This window comes from Ceratotherium simum, chromosome 20 (genome assembly GCF_057802395.1).
Source record: "Ceratotherium simum simum isolate JZ-2026a chromosome 20, ASM5780239v1, whole genome shotgun sequence".
Taxonomy (NCBI): Eukaryota; Metazoa; Chordata; class Mammalia; order Perissodactyla; family Rhinocerotidae; genus Ceratotherium; species Ceratotherium simum.
The window spans coordinates 16,301,879-16,316,203 of NC_141919.1; the positions used below are offsets into that span (position 1 = coordinate 16,301,879).

The 14,325-nt window shown below is 38.5% G+C and overlaps 1 protein-coding gene across 1 annotated transcript in view; it reads left to right on the plus strand.

The window, feature by feature from the left end:
- Positions 1-14,325, plus strand: part of TRPM6 (transient receptor potential cation channel subfamily M member 6) — a 147,662-nt gene that overhangs the window by 82,521 nt on the left and 50,816 nt on the right. The window contains exons 19-23 of the mRNA XM_014794705.2: positions 4,293-4,439; positions 7,190-7,318; positions 8,704-8,955; positions 10,643-10,817; positions 11,016-11,130. Of these exons, the coding sequence (XP_014650191.1) occupies positions 4,293-4,439; positions 7,190-7,318; positions 8,704-8,955; positions 10,643-10,817; positions 11,016-11,130 (818 nt within the window). The remainder of the gene's footprint in view (positions 1-4,292; positions 4,440-7,189; positions 7,319-8,703; positions 8,956-10,642; positions 10,818-11,015; positions 11,131-14,325) is intronic.

Consider the following 14,325-nt stretch of genomic DNA (forward strand, 5'->3'; position numbering starts at 1 on the left):
TCTACTGGGGCTTTGGGGAGAAAAAGGGAAAAAAAAAGAGGAGGATTGGCATGGATGTTAGCTCAGGGCTGATCTTCCTCACAAAAAAAAACAAAAGAAATCAAGTGCAGTCTTCATATATAAGACATTCTGTTTGACTTGATGCTTATTTAGATGTTCACATTGTTTAGTTAGCTTGTTGAAGTGAACAATGAAGAAAAGCATTTATCTATCTCTCTATTTATCTATTGATCATCTGTCTATCTACAAACAAATATGTAAATACGTCGGCCTTTGGTAGCAAACAGTTTTTTGCAAGTGAATGTAACTTCACTTTTGGCTCTTATAGGTTTCATAGAAAGACAAGCTTTCACAGACACTTAAGGCCTTATAGATAGCTGGAGCCTTCCACTAAGCAGTTGTTCTTAAAGGGGAGACTCTCAGAGAAAGAATTCCTTCCTTGAATGGCAATTAAGTGTGCTCTTAACATTAAAAAAAATAGTAAGTTCTCACAGTTCCCTGAAAAATTAAATTTTGGCTGCAGTATAGTGGGCTTGTTTATAGCAATCACTCACCTACGTGGTTTGGACATGGCCATACCAATTTATTAGTTCAGTGAATATTTAATGGCCACCTTCCATGTGCCAGACAAGATGTGATGTTCTGGGGACACTGCATTAAGGAAGATGTGGCCCCTGCCACCGTGGAGTTTATAATCGGACAGAATATCTGTGATGCCTCACCATTATTCAATTTAAAACATTAATTGAAAAAAGTATTTTAAATCTGTTTGGTTATGAATGGATTATAATTATAATAACAATGTTCTTTTGTCTTTGAATTTAACTAAAGCAACAGTTTTTGATGACCTGCTTTGTGTTTAGAACTTTTCTAAGCAGAGAATGGGGGGTAGAGGCAGCATTTGGTGGGGCATATAAGATTTCATAATGCTAATTAAGTATAATGTGCTCAGTTAGTTGAGGAACACAATTTGCATTATGTATTTTGGGAGAAAACTGAAGGCAGATGAGACATAGATGCTCCTTTAGAGTCTTTGTGCTTTGTCTTTGTGGTAATAGTGGGTGATAACGAATATGATGAAAGCACTGCTGGTAATAGGGGAAGGGAGACTGTTATTCTGGAGCTGAACCTGTATAGAATCACACACTGCATCTGCTTAGTGAGGTTTTATAAAATTCCTTATTGAAGTTTCTACAGGCAAAATGACTTTTCCATGGGTGGCCTGGTGGCGCAGCGGTTAAGCGCATGCACTCTGCTTCCACTGCCCGGGGTCTGCAGGTTCTGATCCCGGGCATGCACTGACGCACCGCTTGTCAAGCCATGCTGTGGCAGCGTCCCATATAAAGTAGAGGAAGATGGGCACGGATATTAGCCCAGAGCCAGTCTTCCTCAGCAAAAAGAGGAGGATTGGCATAGGATGTTAGCTCAGGGCTGATCTTCCTCACAAAAAAACCCCCCAAAAAACAAAAAAAACTTTGCTGTGAAAAGTTTGAATCTTTCTAGCTGCTAACCCCTTGAAAGCATGACTTTTGATGACATGAACTTTCTTAGGAACAAATTAGAGCAAGGTGGCAGAATGGATTAACTAGTGGAAGAAGAGGACTCTTCTCACTTGGGGTCAAAGGTGAGGATTAGGGATGGGTGACAGCTTTATGACTGTGGTGGTGTTTAAGCTGTGACTTGAGGATATGGAGAGGGGAAGTAGCATTTCAGTGGAAGGAAGACTGTAAGTAGGGGCATGGAGGCAGGAAATGCAAGGCATATGTCAAGCATTGTAAGTTGTATGGTTTGGCTAGAGTCCAGGTTATAGTGGACATGGGACAAGGAGGGAATATTTGCAGGTATGGTGGGAAAGTAGAGTGAGGCTAGCTCATGGAGACTCTTGTATATCCTATGAAGGAACATGATTTTTATTCGGTAGGTAATGGAGAGCCAGTGAACATATATGACCGGAGTAGCAAGGTGATCTGACCACTAGGAAGATTGTTTTGCTTCCAGTGTACAGGATGATGTAGTAAGAAGATAGGCTGGCAGCAGGGAGAGCTTAGGCTAGTGTGACCATCCAGGTAAGAAGTAAAAAGGGCTTTAGCCAGGGTTAGTAGCAGTGGGCACGGAGAGGAAAAGACAGGTTTTAAGTGAAGAGTCAAATATAGGGTTTGAACATGGGGCATGGATGAGAGGTTGATGGTTAAAACAAAGCCATATTGAAGGGATGTGGGGATGACTGGAAAAGGAGCAGGTTTGGAAGGTGAAAGATGAGTTTAGCCTTAGACATGTTGATAAATCACAATGAGAAAATGTTTTAAAAAGTTGAACAATAATTTTATCAGAGCGTCATGTGGAAAAGACTATAATACAATGGAAAATAGGCATGAATTATAGTCGAGTTGATTGTTGTAGTTATAATTTTGTTCTATGTGCCTGCTGGTATCTGATTCCTGCTAGAGAGGGAGAAATAGGAGGGGGACAGAGAGAGAGAGATTGAGATTTGAGTAGGATAAAAGTTGCCTAAGTGGAATATTTTTGTGTTTACCTTCTTGTAAGGAAAAAAGGTCCTGAATCTGAATTTATGTTCCCACATTGTCTTCATCATGGTAGTCGGTGTCTTTGAATTAAACTCAGAGGCTCAATTAGCACTTTATAATCCATACCAAACTGTCAAGAGTAATTAAGACCTGATGAAACACTCCTAGAAAAAATAATAAGATAAATTATTTAATAACAAAGTCATTACTTAAATTGCTTTCTGGGGTCTTTCTGAAGTGGAACCGATGTCATTAAAATCCCAGTAAATGACGACTTTTCTAATCGGTTCTAAGCCATTTTGACTCGAGGCTGGTTCAAACCTGTTAGGAGCTGGCTCAGTTTCTATACCTCTAAGTCACAACCCCAATTCCACCCCAAATGACAGAACAACCAGTCAGGCACTGAGACAACCCATCTAGATGCCTGAGGCCTCAAAAATTACATTTTCCTGCAATTACGTAGACAATTCAAGCAAAACTTGTTTCATTCCTTGGCTTGAAAAATCTCGCTAATCTCGCAGGTCTGACGCTAGAGAGAGATCTTTTGTGGGTGGGTTGAAGAAATATGCTAGTCTGAGAGGGATCAGAGAACATTCCTTTCTTTTTATTTAATATTACTTTAAAAAAGTTACACAAGGAATGCATCTCTTGTTAAAAAATTAAAGCCACATGGAAATTTATAATAGGGTGACATCTCTTTTGCTTCTCTTTCACCATCCCTAAGTTCCCTCTCCTCAAAAGCAACCGGTCTACAAGTGCTTTTATCTTTTCTTTTTATTTCTTTTCTCCCCTCTTTTTAAAGGCTCTTCTGTGTGGACACCTGTGTCGTCACATTCCTGCAAGCACTTCTCCGTCACACACATTCACTCATTGCTCATCACCTACCAGGGTTAATCCCTTTGGGCTGACACTTCACTTTTGAGCAACTGATGAAAGATTTGATGCTTTCCCTAGAAAAATGCATGTACAACACAAATACTTGCATGTAGTTGCAGGAGGTTCAAGGAACTCCAGAAGCTCAGAGTCCATGCATTTCTGGTAAAGAACCTTTGCCATAAGTGAGTGGAGAAGTTGTCAAAGCTAGAATCCTAAAACTAACACTGTGCCTGACTTTCCTATGACTTGGAAAAGATGTATCATCACTGTGTGACAATTGTGTCCTTTTGTATTGTGTTAATAATTATATCATCTGCTGTTGATTTCATGGGGATTTTATGAATATCTTTAAGTTCCAACATTACTGATAAAGGAGATTAAACAGAACAGGAACAGAGATCATTTTTAAATCCTTGGAACTAGGTGTGATTATTGGAGAGTGAGCTTGCTTTTTAGAAACACCCTGTGCTCCTTACCCAGTCAAAGATTTTAGACGATGCGTATAGTTTTCTTTCCTTTCAAGACTGAGATCATAGGGCCGGCCCCGTGGCTTAGCAGTTAAGTGCGCGCGCCGCTACTGGCGGCCAGGGTTCGGATCCCGGGTGCGCACCGATGTACCGCTTCTCTGGCCATGCTGAGGCCGCGTCCCACATACAGCAACTAGAAGGATGTGCAACTATGACATACAACTATCTACTGGGGCTTTGGGGGAAAAAATAAATAAATAAAATTCTAAAAAAAAAAAGACTGAGATTATAATTTGGCAGGTGGGTGCCCAATTAATTTCTAATATATTTATTATACTTATATATTTATGATATATTTTGGATCTTTGCAGATGTCAATATTTTAGTTAAGCCCCTAACAATAAATAATTTGTTTATTTTGCAGAAGGACTCTGATTTGGAAAGGGGCCCTGATGAGAAACTAGATGAAAATCAGCACTTTGATTTAAAGAGTGGTCCCCAAAGCCTTCCATGGACCAGGAAAGTCTATGAGTTCTACAGTGCTCCAATTGTCAAGTTTTGGTTTTATACGGTTGGTTTCATTGCAACAATTATATATAGTATTCATGATGGTTAAAGCTAATGATAATGTTGGTAATAATATACCTGATTTGCCTATTTGTGATAAAAATGTAGAAGTGCCATAAAAAATAATTGGGGGAATGACAAAGGAGGTAGGAAAGAAGATTGGAGGGAGGCGAGGAAAGGTTAGAGCAGATCTTTGGGAGTGAAAGAACAAGCATTTTCTTCTTTCTTGAGTGCTTCTACTTAGCATAGCTGGGACTGAACATTTGAAGCTTTGTGGAACAATAAAATGAACGACAATGTTTGTAGAATTAAGTGACAAGGGGTGGATTCTTTTCCCATCTTGTGCAAAAGAATTAGCAGTTGAATCCCTTTTTTCTTTGTAGGAATAATGTGTAATATAGACAAGAAAATGCAAGTGTTTATTGTCTTCAATAGCGTATGCTTATAAATATATAGAGGACAGTAAAAATTTTAGAAGTTGAATTGTATGAACAAATATTATGAATAGTAGAGATACAGAGACAGATGAACTGTACTTTAAATGTTTGAATGCTTTTCACGTTTATTAGCATTTATTTTTTTAATACTTGTCTATACGTAAATTGCTCATGGCTGAGATTTTATATTTCTAAAACATTTGAAGTGTGACTGTAAAAGGATATTTATCTAAAGGTGTTATATTTCAAAATATTTACTGGGCCAACCACGTACTTAGTTTGTATACTTATTGAATAAGTATGTAGCTCTGAAAGACTTTTATCTGTTTTCAAAAATCAAATCTCTCTTCAAATGATGAGGTTTCACCATTTTTGTGAATATGCAACAAAATATCCCAGAGACTCTAACAGTAGCTCTGAGGGAATTTTAACCATAGTCACATCGTTGGGAAAAGAGTATTCAAGTATTTCTTTCCTTAGAAATTTTCAGCTTACAAACTCTTAGAGACAGGAGAAAAGCTAAGCAAATAGAACAACAACAAAAATAGCTAACAAATAGGACAAATAAGCCAGCCAGATCTGCCCAGCGTAACAGATGGGGAGCACAGGCTTTTTAGTCTTGGCTATCACATTGCTAGTTTATGGTGTGTGTGCTTTATTGAAGCAATGTCTTGTTATAAATGTTATGTTGAAAAAGAAAAACGTAAACATTTTTGAATTTTTTTTTAAGAATTGGAAAGACATAAAAAGAGTCAGAAGCAATACCACCAATATCTACAGTGTTTTAGTGTCTGGCCACCATGAAACCAATGACAAAAATGTAAAAAATGACTGCTTGACAGCACAAATTTCTTAAATTATGTGTGTAAGGGGTCATCAAACATACTCAGACTTTGAGGCATAGACCTAGAGAAGTATAGAATTAATAGAATTTACTTTAACTTTCTTACATTCTTCTCTAGTACATCTCTTTGACTCATAGGGGTAATATCCCCTATGCCTGCCTGAAATACCACCTACCGTATATAATATTGCTATTGTATAGTCAGAAATGGTTTTAGCCATTGTCTATCTAGGAGTAAACTTAGAAGACTTGTCAAACGTAGGGAGAGCTCAAAAAGATGAGAAATAGGGATCCAGGTTAAAATAATATGATTCTTGTGAGAATGAAAACACATACATTTTTCTCTCTATTGATCTGGGATTTTTAATGCAAGTGTCGATCAACCAGCACCGTGTATTGTCTCTGAAGCTATTTGAAGGACTGCACTGTCTCATGCATTGTTTGTGATTGTAGAAACTGGTAAAGCCTTTCTGGCGGGCAATTTAGTAATATGTGTCACAGTTTTAAATGTGTTTGTCCACCTATTCTACTTCTGGGAATATATCTTAAAAAGATAAAATTGTTAGATAAGATGACCAAGCTATTAATCACTATGTATATACAATCATGTGCTGCATAACGATGTTTCGGTTAATGATGGACCGCATGTGCAGCGGTGGTCCCGTAAGATTAGTACCATATAGCCTAGGTGTGTAGTAGGCTATAGGTTTGTGTAAATACACTCTATGATGTTTGCACAATGACGAAATCACCTAATAACGCATTTCTCAGAATGTACCCCCGTCATTAAGCAACGCATGACTGTATGTGTGTGTGTTTACTGTGTTTTAATTCTTTGAAGAGACTGGAAATCTAGGTTTAGGATACGCAGTTAGTAATTAAACGTGTATTTCTTGAATGTTTGCCATGCTTCAGGCCAAGTGCTGAGTGCTGAAGATAAAACAGTCTTTAATTACAAGCACTCACAGTTGGACAATACTTTTCCACTAGCCAGAATACTTTAATCAACATAAAATAAAATTCCCAGCAGTTGTAAATGCCACGATTTATTATATTTGAAAACAGGCACCTATTGGCACTACTCATTTGGCGTACTTGGCACCCATGTTTTCTATGTATAAATGGAGGGGAGAAAGTGTATGATTCCCTCTTGGCTTGCTCTTAGTCTGAAAGTGCCCATGCTGGAATGTGCAGGGTTCTGGAAATTCTGATCAGAAGCCATCAGGATGAGACAGTGACCTCTTTCATGCGTTTGAGAACAGAGATCTTCATTCCTGCCACTAAATCCTAGACTAGGAAACCATGAGTTCTTGTGCTTTTCTTGATAATAGGTCATCAATAATCAGAGGGTGGTCCCAGTTATATTTTCACATTATCACGTTGAAGTTCATGTGTGTGCTTCTGCTCGGCTCTGCTTTGCATCCTGCATTATGGCTGTCACTCACATCTGGGGAATGTGTGTCCCTCTCACAGATGGCGTATTTGGCATTCCTCATGCTGTTCACGTACACTGTGTTGGTGGAGATGCAACCCCAGCCCAGCGTGCAAGAGTGGCTTGTTATCATTTACATCTTCACCAATGCCATTGAGAAAGTCAGGGAGGTGAGTTATCCCTTCTACCTTTGACTTCTACACGCCTCTGCCAGAAGGGTTCTGGGCTCTGGTGCCAAAAATGCACAGATCAAAGGTGGGGGTGAGACGGGCAATGCTGATCCTGATTTGCATGCTATAGGAAGGGTATTTAGGGGAAAATCTCTGTTCTCAGCCTTTTATCCTTGCCAAATACTTTCTGCTGGTTGCTGCTCTTTGAAAGTAGTTATTTTCAAGGATGTCTTAGTGTGTTTGTCAGTCCTAGAGTGATACTAATTGTTATTAGACTCTCCAACTATTTGATTGCCCAGAAATGGTTCTTTTTTTTATGAGATTGTATTTTATAGTCTAGCATTACTTACATATTATCAGTTTCATCTCACAATGTGGCACATAAATGGCCAAATTTGTGCAATTTGTTAAGAATTCATTTATAACTTTTGAAAGATCCTACTAAACACCTTTGCAAATTGAAACTGAAAATCCCTCTGAGGCAAGTAGTCCAAGAAACAAAACGAAACAAAATTTTCATTTTTAGTTTGCAATGGTTCACTTAAAAAAAAAAACAATTAACATTCCTATGCGGTTATAACTGCAATCACATACAGTTATGACTTACAGTTTTTTAGATATCAATGTATATGTATCTCTATGTCCATGCATTTACATACATTTATTTGTCCTACAGCTAATATGACCAACATTATATACTAAGTAAATGTATTCTTAGTAATTATACCTGTATTGCCTGCTAGTTACTATTGTGGAGTTTATAGATTATAGAAAACAATACAGGAGAAATTCTGAATTTCACCATTTTTTATGCTTCAGGGAAAATAGATTTACTATTTTACATTTCAGTTTGTCTGAGGTTTTGTTGCAGGGATAATTTCTTATAATAGTGAGTTCTACTATGACATTCTTAGTAATTTGTCAACAACTCACAAAATAGCAGAAATAGGACTAGAGTACAGGATTCCTTGGTTTCAAACCAGTCTTCTTTGCATTCAGCTATACTTCAGGAAATGGAATTGTAGGCGTATAGATTCCACTGCAATACTGAGTTTTAAAATGTCTTGGTGTTTTCCTGTATTAGCTTAGAATTAATGAAAGCTGGAAAAACTACTTTTTTTTTTTTTTTTTTTTACTTCTAGTTGTGTTTTCAAATAGCTGGCTAGCACTAACAGTGACATTAAAATGTATTTATAGAATTGTTTAAATAATTCATTACCCAAGGATAACTTAAGTCTTCCAAATCTCCTTGTGATCTAAGGATTGGCAGGATTCAAATTACTGTTTAAATGAATGGTTGATGTACTGAAGAAGAATATATTGATGAGACTCTTGGGTTATACCCCATTCTTTAAGTTTCTTTCTTTCTTTCTTTCTTGTTTTAGGTCTGTATTTCAGAACCTGGGAAGTTTACTCAAAAAGTGAAGGTATGGATTAGTGAGTACTGGAACCTAATGGAAACTGTGGCTATTGGCCTGTTTGCAGTTGGTTTTGGCCTTCGGTGGGGTGACCCTCCTTTCCACACAGCGGGAAGACTAATCTACTGCATAGACATCATATTCTGGTTCTCACGGCTCTTGGACTTCTTTGCTGTGAATCAGCATGCAGGTCCATATGTGACTATGATTGCAAAAATGGTGAGTACAGTCTGCTTGTGTATTCTGGGGTCCTTTTTAACGGTTCTACCTAATTTCATGGTTCTCATCCAATAGTTTAACTTTCGGAATGATTTTTAGAAGCACAGACAGCAAGATCATTTCATCAGTGCTTTCCTTATAACCACAAACTCATATTTAACAAATGTCTTTGGATAGCATATTGAGTAGTTGATTAGGACACTCAATTTACCCTTTTGGGTGGGGCCAGATGATGTGATTGAATCAAGTTTGTCTCTGAGCGCAGTAATTTCCGAGGACCAGATTTGTGTGAGGGTACCACCAATAGTATTTTCTGCTAAAATATTGACTTACCTTTTTGTTTCTCCACCCCCAGCCAACTTTTAAATAGTGCTTGCTGTGGACTACACACTGTTCTAAGTACTTTGTATATATTAACTCATTTAATCTTCAAAACTACTTTATGAGATAGGTACTATTATTATCCACATTTTACATACAAGGAAATGGAGGTGAAGTAACCTTCCTGAGGCCGTAAGTGGGGAACCAGGATTCAAATCTGGGCCCCCTGGCTCTTTCTGTCTTCCGAGCTCACTGTGCAGCTGTATTAGTTTCTCCAACTGGCTTTGCACAGGACCTAAGACTCACCCTCTAAGAAGTGCAGTACCTCCAGATCATCTTTGGCTTTTCTATCCGGAATACTCAGTGGCAGGGAAGGGGCAAGTTCTTGAGAAGGAAAGGTAGTGCTGAAACAAAGAGAACGGAAGAGGGGGAACCTCTCTGACTCCATAGACAGATTTTTCTTACTTTACACTTTTAGACCAGCAACGTTTTCTCTGGTCTTGGTGACACTGGTATTTATCAGATAGGCTATGTGGAGGTAACTAATATATCTCAGTGACTTAGCACAAGTTTATTTCTCTCTAGTGCAAAGTTTGGTGAGTGCTCATGAGGGCTGTCCTCTACCCTGTGACTCAGGGATCCAGAATCCTTCCATCTTGTGACATAGCCATGTCAACCTGTGGCTTCCAAGGTCTCTTATGACAGAGAATGAGAGGGATGGAGAAAGTTTAATGGCTTTTAACTGATCTGCTCAGGAAATGACATAAGTCATTGTCACTCCACAGGCTATCAGCTAGAATAGGTCAAATGGTCCCAGCCTCGTGGATGGGTGGCTAAGAAATGTAGAGAAGCTCGTGGAATACTCATAGAATAGTTGTCTCTGCCTCAGTGAATAATTGGGTTTAGTTGATGTACATTTAGTAAGTGAAATGAAACTGACTTGATCGATTTTTCAGATTCTAATCAATTCCTGAAGGTAATCCTGGAATAAGGAGCCATTTGACTAATTTGAATACCATCTATTTTTTTTCTCTTTTCCTAACCTCTGGTCCCATTGGTGAAAAGTTGGAGTTAGCTAATCAAAAGCTGTTCACATTTCCTTATTTTTTAAAGAAACAAGCACAAATTCTTCACCGTTAGCGCATTTATGTTTTTCCACAGACCACATGACGTGAAACACATACCGTGCAGAGAAAACAAAATGGTTTAGACAAAGGAAACCCAGCTATTCATGGACTAGGGCATTTTGGTCAATGACTGTAGACAGTCTTATTATTGGCAGGTATAATTATGATGGCTGCTAGTGTTTGGTTTGTTTTAATTTTCAAGTCTGTGGTAAAATTCTGGTTATGATGTGCTCTGGCAGACAGCAAACATGTTCTACATTGTGATCATGATGGCCATAGTCCTGCTGAGCTTTGGAGTGTCACGCAAAGCCATCCTTTCCCCAAAGGAGCCGCCATCTTGGACCCTCGCTCGAGATATCGTATTTGAGCCATACTGGATGATATATGGAGAAGTCTACGCTTCGGAGATAGATGGTGCGTAGGGGATTTTGCTATCACGCAGAAATTGAACCTTTGTAGATACTCAGAATAAAAAGGAAATTTGGAAAATAATCATCTGAATCCTAAAAATGTCAAAAACTTGTGGTATTCTGCTAAGTGAAGGTGCTAAATATTTGTCTATAGGACTGTGATTCACCTTATTTCTCATTCTTTTAAATTCTTTATTTGTAGTTTGTTCAAGCGACCCGTCTTGCCCTCCTGGATCTTTTCTTACTCCGTTCCTCCAAGCTGTCTACCTCTTCGTGCAATATATCATCATGGTGAACCTGTTGATTGCTTTCTTCAAGTAGGTTATTTTAACTAAATATGCTTATTTTATTTATTTATTTATTTATTTTTTATTATTATTATTTTTTTATTTTATTTTTTCCCCCCAAAGCCCCAGTAGATAGTTGTATGTCATAGCTGCACATCCTTCCAGTTGCTGTATGTGGGACTCGGCCTCAGGATGGACGGAGAAGTGGTGCCTCGATGCGCACCCGGGATCCGAACCCGGGCCACCAGCATTGCAGCGCGCGCACTTAACCACCAAGCCACAGGGCCGGCCCATTGCTTATTTTATTTAAATCAAAATGGGGGCAGGTATTTTGAGTAGTCTCACATGTACTTTGAGTATGTAACCTTTGATTTTTGTGTGTTCCCTGTTTTATGACTGTGGCTTTAAAATATGGGCATGAAACTATTGGTAGGAAGGGAGGAGAGCAAGAAAAGAGAAAAAATGAATGGAGAGAAAGTGTAGTGAAAGCAGAATGGAAAGAGATCATGCATTGTAATAAAGTAGTAAGATAGAATCATGGAAGAATAACAGTTGATGAGGTTGAAAGTTGGCTACGGAGTTCTCGATATCCTTTCTTCACTTGGGCTCCAAGTATATCTCATTCTCTGTTTTCTTCTATCTCACTTTTCACTTCCTCTCAGTCTTCTTTTCTGGATCATCTCCTTCTCCTCCACCTCTTAACACTGGAATGTCCCTGGGCCCAGACCTTGCTGGTCTTTTATTTATGCTTTGTTTGGTGATCTTGGTCAGTTTCCTGTATATGCTCACAAATTCCAATTTATATACCCAGCCCAGATCTCTTCCTTGAACTCCAGTCTTGTAAGCCAACTACCCTCTTCCATCACCAGTTCATTGTATACTAGAATTCTAAAATTTTAAATGTCCAGACTCTTCATTTCCCTTCTTTCCCAACATATACTTATTCTAGTATTGTAGTCTTTTCCAAATCTAGGGAGAAAACCACAGTTTCTGTTCAAGCTCCATCTTTCCAGTTGTTCAGAGCAAAAACCTTGGAGTCATTCTTGATGCCTCTTGTACTTCCACCTCTAAACTGTCAAGAACGCCTGTTGACTCTACCTTCAAATAGATCATCAATCCAACCACCTCTTACCACCCCACTGCTACCACAGAGCCTCCTAATTTCTTTCTCTGCTTCTAACTTTGGCCCCTAAATTCTGTTGTCAACACAGTAGCGTTAATGACCCTTTAAAAATACACATCAGAGGATGTCACTCCTCTGCTCCAAACCCTTCAGTGGCTCCCCATTCCCCTCTGGGTAAAAGTCGAAGCTCCTACAGCGACCTAGAGGGCTCCATGTATTCTGGCTTCCCCGCTCCTTCTCAAATCACACTACTCTTCCCCTCGCCCATTCTTCGCCAAACATGCTGGCCTCTCACACTTTTTCAAACAACACAGCTGTGTTTGTACTTGCTGTTCCCTAATTCTAGAATGCTCTTCCCCCAGATATCAGTGTAGTTCATTCCCTCATCTGCTTCAAGTCTTTGCTCAAATGGCCTGACCTAAGGATGATATTTAAAAATTTAGCTGTCTTTCCAGTTTGGCTTTGTTCTTGGCACACTTTGTACTCCTTACTCTTCTGTCTTCATATTCACTCATTTATGTATGCAAATATATTTTGTAATTTATTTATATATTATGTTCTTCTGTTTATCTTGCTCCTCTACTGGAATATCAGCTCCACAAGGACAAGTGTTTTGTTTTTTTTGTCTTTTTTGCTCATGAATTTATCCCAAACACCAAAAAGAGTGCCTGGCACATATTTGTTTGATGGATGAAAGAAATCAAGTGAGGTGCTGGGAAGAAACTAGTATTTTCTGAATGCTTCTAATATGCCAGGCACTGTACTAGGTATTTTATTCATTGAATGTCTCACTGAAGGGAGAAAGGTAAGACAAGGGAAATCAATGCATGGAATCTAAGTAAAGAAAGTAAAGAAGATAAAGGCTGGAGGAAGGCAAAATAAATCAGAATACTTAAAAAAATGTTGCATATATATGGGGAAGACATACCTTCTTGCTTGTTACAAGGTTATATGATAGCTGTCATCTTTTTCAGCCACACCATTTTATGATATTATAACATTTACTGGTGTTTAGTTAGCATAGCTATTTTTTTTGACATTTCAAATACTATTGAGTGGGTATGAGATTTTTGTTTCTCAAAAATGGCAAGTGTCGAAAGAGAGGTTGAAAAATCCTCTCATAGACCAATCTTCTCACTTTAGATACGAACACACTGAGGCCCAAACAAACTGAGCACCCCAGATCTGACTACTTGTCCAGGGGCCCTTTCTAGATTCTCTGTACCAATAATTACAAGGAACCTGAAATACAGTACACCTTGAAGATCGCTACCTGCTGGTGGACAGGCTGTAGTCACACTTGGAGTGACGGTAGCACGTCATCTTGGTGGTTCTGAAACTTGATGATGCGTGAGAATCATCTGGAGAGCTTGCTGAGACAGATTGCTATATAGTGTCCACCGCTAGAGTTTCTATTCGGTAGTTCTGGGCTAGGGAATTGTGTTTCTGACATGTTCTCAGGTGATGCTAATGCTGCTGGTTCAGTGACCACGCTTTGAGAACTACTGTTAAAACCCAATTATCTATGTTTCTATCATCTACTTTACGGACTCTGTGACATTCCCTCCTCCTCTTATCCTAAGCTAGCTTTCTCTGGGATAGTTCTTGTTCATTCTCTTTATCATTGCTCGTTTAAGGTTGCCTGTATTTTTATTTGCTAAGTTTGGCTGCCCTACTCAAGAACTACTCCGCCATCTTTCTCTAAAGAAACTAAATTTTATATTAGCCTAAGCAAAATGTTAAGATGGACATTCCACTGTGCCCTCCCCCCATATCATGTTACAGACTTATAGTTAAGTAGTTAGGGATGATATGTTGTTTTAGAATAACTGTACCACCCACCACAACTTCCATTGCAAGTTCTATAGTATCAGTATTTACTGTACTATATGCATAACACAATTGATGTAATTAAAGGGAAAATACAAGGGGACCTACCAATAAGGGGTAACTTTCATTATAAAGTTAATCTAAATAATTTACCTAGCTTCTAAATAGAAGCCCTGCTTATTGATTTATTTTAGGATGAATTGATTCTTCTTATCTGTCTCTTCTTCATTAATATCTTTTCTTTTTTTTTTTTTTTTTGTGAGGAAGATCAG